Raw genomic sequence first — 5,115 nt, 5'->3', positions numbered from 1 at the left:
CTCCTTCTTCTCCTCCTCCTCTCCGAATGCTTTCAGGGCAGGTTTGGCTGGCTGGAGTTGTGGGGATTGAACCACAGCAACCTGAGCCTGAATGCTTTGTTGAAGCAGCCATTTGCAGAACTGAGCTAAGGGGCAGGCCCCCATCCAATAGCTTCTTGAGTGAACTTTATGTTTAGATTCTGAAAGGATCCCAGAAAGCTTTTCAACTATTATGAACAATAACAACAGCAAAATGTGTTTAACATGAAAAATATAGAATGTGCTAAATTTAAAAACTTCTGCTTATTTTTCTCCTCTGCATCTTATTCAGGTTGAAGTAAGAAATGTTGGCGAGATATACAAGATCAGAATAGGACACCATGGCCCCAGGGGACGGCCTGCGTGGAGCCTGCAGAGGGTAATCGTGGTCCTTGTTTTGCCCCTCGTAGTTATTCTGTGAGGAGAAGAGGCCGGCCAGCCATGCAGACTGGTGTGCAGTCCAGCGTATTTTACAAAACTCTAAGTAACAGAGATACAATTTTTGGTTCATTTTTATAATATTTTTAAAATAACATACAGAGGTATTTGCAAATGTAACCATTTTCATGAGAAAAATCTGAAGAATATAGTGAAGTACAGGAACAGAAATGTGCTATTCCTGATCTTAGATTACAGCGCTGATGGGTCCTTTGCTTTAGACTCTTTTAGTGAGTCTCTGTCATGTGCACTTCTGTACTTTCTCTCTTCTACTCTGTATGTGTATATTCTATGTATAAGTAAGATATAGATATATGTAAAATGCATTTATCATAAATGCACTCTATATATGTATTTAATGAAATTCAATTTTGCCACGTATACACTTTTGGGTTCTACTTTAAAATTTAACTATGGCAATAATAATGTTTGTTGAGTGCCTACAATATGCCAGCTGCCTCACAAAATGAAACTGAATTTTTAGGTGCTGGGGATATTGCTCAGTAGTATAGCACCTGCCTGGCAAGCATGAGGCCCTGAGTTCAGTTCCCAGTACCCCCCAGCTCCCCAACCCCTTATCAACAAAAGCAGACACAAAACAAATCCTGCATCTTTTGCCCAACAGAAACTCTTTGTTTGAGGTAATATTGATATCCCTATTTTATAGATGAGACTCTCGAACCTCAGTAAAGTACAGTAATCTGCCTAAGTACACTTAGTCAGTTGTCCTACTGTGTGTGTTGTACTGCAAAGACTGAAATCTTGAGCTTTGCCATTTGGCCCTGAAGTTTGTTTTAAAAAGAGATGGTGGTTAAACTCTTAGAGGTCCCGAGAGTTCCCAGTGGAAAGAGGTTGCGCTAGAGCAGCGTGACACAGCTTCCATTCTAGGGCGGCTTTGTTTTCTAGTTCCACGTACTATATCTTTCATTGTTTTTTTTTTTTAGAATACATATGCTATTTTTATCTATTCAACCTTTTATTTATTTATGTATTTGGTATGAGGTCTTGCTACGCAGCTCGGACTTGTAGTGGTCCTCCTGTCTCAGCCTCCTCAGTGCTGGTATTACAGGTATGGCCACCATGCTTGGTTTTGTGGCCGACTGGGCACCGGGTAGGCAGGCCATGCGATACGGAGGTTGAGCCTGGGTCCTTCCACTTGCCAAGCAGGCACTTAGACCATTCCTTGGCCAGTACACTTATTATTTTAAAATGATTGATGTTTAAAGTTTTGTATATTTTAATATACATTTTAGTTAGAATTTAATAAAACATTCTCTATTTTAAGTGGTTCACAATTATATCTGTGATTTAATTGTATCTGTGGCAGTAATGACAGCACTGAACATACCGTTTGTAGCATGTGCGCAGCGTGATGAGGTGTGCCTGGGCAGCACAGGAACTAAGGAGCACACCTTGCTGCTGGTCACGCGGAAGTTCTTGGCACCAACAGTGCCCTGTGGTGGTAGGTGCTTTAGCGAATGGGAAGAGCTCATGCCACTGAGGCCTTCTAGAAGTGAGATGGAGAATGACCTTTCAAGAAGATGAAAAACTGTGGGACCTCCAGAGTTTTAGTAAAATTACAGTGTCTCTACTTATAACATGATGGGAGGGAAAAAACACACAGGAAAACTTACCAGGAATTCAGTCTTCCTATCTCAATAGTCACTAATATGGATTGTTCTTTTTATGGGGCCCTTGAGTGGGAAGAGTGTGTCTTAGTCCATTTTCCATTGCTATAACAGAATAACTGTCTCAGAGGTGGTCTTTAAAGGAAAGAAATCTGCGCTGCTTGTGGTTCTGGAAGATGTAAGTTCTGGGGAGCCGTCATCCCTTCCTCTGCTTAGGGATAAAAGGCTTACATGAAGAGTAAGGTGGGCAGGACATTACCTAACTAGCAAATGAACTGAGTGCCTAGACTAGGTAATGTTAACGGGACACTACGTAATGTTAAAGGGGCATTTCCTACAGCTCAATTTCTTTTCATTCTAAAGTGTTCTCAAATTTATTAGAAAACACAAGATGGAAGAACTTCAACTACACCCAGCTTCCCCTGTTGTTAACCCAGTACCTCACTGGCTTCATCATTCTCTGTTAAAATATATGAAGGCATATGCGTGATATATATGTGTGATCATCATTTGAAGGATTTACTGATCTGGAGCCCGATAACCCCTGAGCCATGTAATACCTTATTCATCATGAACTTTTCAGCCATTGATCTTATTTTGGTACTGGAGATCGCACTCAGGACCTTGTGCTTGCCAGGCAGGCGCTTATACCACTGAGCTATTTCCCAGCCCTTACCCATTGATTCTAGTGTCCATTGATGTTTCTTGCTTAAGTTATATAGCACTCTGATATTACCAAATCATGATTTTTGGATTCTGTTGTAACTTCTTTATTTATCATCAATGTAGTATGAAGTAGAAATTTTTCTTCTCCTTGCTTAAAATTTTATTTATTTATTTATACCATTTACTTTCTGTATATTTGGATTCTTTACTGTGGATTCGATAGATGGAAAATATTTTTAAAAATTGTGTCTCAGCTGGGCATGGGGGTGTACACCTGTAATACTAGCAATGAGGAGGCTGAGGCAGGATAGTGACCATGAGTTGGAGGTCAGTCTGGGTTGCACAGTGAGTAGAAAGCACTCCTCAACTGCCTCGCAAGATTTTGTCTCAAAAAATAAAGACTAAAAAAGTGTCTACACTGAAGAGGTACAGAATTCCCTAAGCAACAAATGATAAAACTTGCTTGTGTAGCATTTATACTGTGTTGGTTATTATAAGTTACCTGGAGTTAATTTAAACTCTGGGAAAATGGACGTAGGAAGCCATCTCATATCAGAAGTTGAAAATCCATGGCTGCTCTTATACCAGGGGTCCTGGGACCAAGCCCTGTGGACCAGGGATGGCTACAGAGCGTGTGCTTGGAGACTCCTGTTTGATAGATTTCTATGGCATTATGGTTTATTTTAGTCCTGCAATTAGCTTTCATTTGGCTCTTTAAGCTCCTATACATGTCACTGTTCATTCTATGAGGAGTTTATTACTTTCTTACATAGATAAAAGATATTCAGGCTCATTTAATACTTTCTTTCCCCAACTCTAGGATCAGCTATATTCCAAGGACCTCTAGTTTCTTTTACTGGAGAATGGTGATTAGAAGAAACCAGGGTTCATGTAAGACATGCAGAGAAATTATTTTCCCTTTATGTTGTTTTCTGCCCCCTCAGCCCAGAGGCTGTACGCTTGGTGTGATAACTTGGCCATGGCCTCTGCTTTCCCAAGATGCACCCAGTGCTTGTTTCCAGGTGCAGTGAGTCTGTGAAACACCAAGCTTTTACTCCTTGCTCAGAGTTGCAGTACAGTAACACTGCGATGCCCATAGACATCTTTGTAAAACGTTTCAAAAACTGAATACATCACTGGGCATCGTTTTCGGGTAATATTTACTAACATCCTGTGAAATGAATACTGTGCATTGTTGTAAGGACTTGCGGTGTTCGGAGGCCCATCTAGGCAGAGGATGGTACCACGGGACAGTGGCAGCAGTACACGCCGCTGCACTAGGTGATGCCTGCATGTGTTTGTATGTGGGTGAGCTCCTCCCAGCAGGTGCCTGTCCAGAGGCTTCTGTGCAGGGGTGTTCAGGAGAGGAATGGGGCAAGGACACTCACCGGCCCTCCGAGTGGCATCTCTGCGCACCCAGCGGCAGTGGTGAGTGTGGGTCCGCAGGCTCCGAAGGCCGCAGCTGGCGCCGGATAATGACAAGGCCCTGTCTTCTGAATATATAGCAACCATTGGGTGAGACTGTAGCGTGCAGAGTAATCTCTTAGTGATTTGCTTGTTGGGGCTGTTTTTATTATAAAATTTTAAGCTGTTTTTAAGTTATTGTATGTGTAAAACTTTGAGATTAGAAGACATGGCCTTTTGGCCTAATGAATTTTAGCCTGCATGAAGAAATAAGCAATATCGTGGCCAAAATATGGAGGCCATCTTTGGTCTTTGACTCATTTGTGTAACAGTTATACACTGGGAGATATGAAGCTAATGATTGTTAGTGTTATATATAAGGGCTTGTAATCTACATGACTGAGAAAGTGACTAGCTAATATGCTAACCTATTCTTCTGAACTTCCCAAGACTGGAGAAAGTTCTGGGAGAGGTGAGATTTTTATTTTTGAAATCGCTAGGTGGGTAAGTTGTTGGGCAATGATGGTACATGTAAGAGATGTGATGAGTTCACCATAGATCTTGGCCTTTGCCATTGCAGTGATACAAAGTTAGAATGAATATTGATTGTTGAAAAAACTCTGGGTAGAGAAAGCAGATTGAATAGCAAACATTTAGCAATGAGAGTACAAGACCAAGCGAAAATGTGCAAGCCCTAATAGCAGTAGGTAACAATAAGGAAGATGAAAAATATTTTCTAGGGTACTTGGTAAGGCTCTGTGGAAACAGAGAACCCTGATGGGTGGGGAGGAGTGAGTGGGGGCAAGGCTAGGAGGGGTGTGGGCGGGTGGCATCTGGGGACTGCTTGCTTTAGGGATGAAGGTGAACTGCTGTGAACTACTGTGTAGACACACGTATGTAAAATTATTTCTTTGTCAAGGAGAGGAAGTGTCTATTTGTAAAGATCAAATAGTTTTATTCT

General features: G+C 41.5%; 1 protein-coding gene across 1 annotated transcript in view; it reads left to right on the top strand.

The window, feature by feature from the left end:
* The window catches only part of LOC111817301 (lipoxygenase homology domain-containing protein 1-like), a 57,645-nt gene that overhangs the window by 17,032 nt on the left and 35,498 nt on the right, over positions 1 to 5,115 (top strand). Inside the window, exon 3 of the mRNA XM_023717688.1 lies at positions 311 to 397. Within this exon, the coding sequence (XP_023573456.1) occupies positions 311 to 397 (87 nt within the window). The remainder of the gene's footprint in view (positions 1 to 310; positions 398 to 5,115) is intronic.

This window comes from Octodon degus, unplaced genomic scaffold (assembly GCF_000260255.1).
Source record: "Octodon degus isolate 3935 unplaced genomic scaffold, OctDeg1.0 scaffold00054, whole genome shotgun sequence".
Lineage (NCBI taxonomy): Eukaryota > Metazoa > Chordata > Mammalia > Rodentia > Octodontidae > Octodon > Octodon degus.
This window is presented reverse-complemented; position numbering and strand designations above follow the sequence as displayed.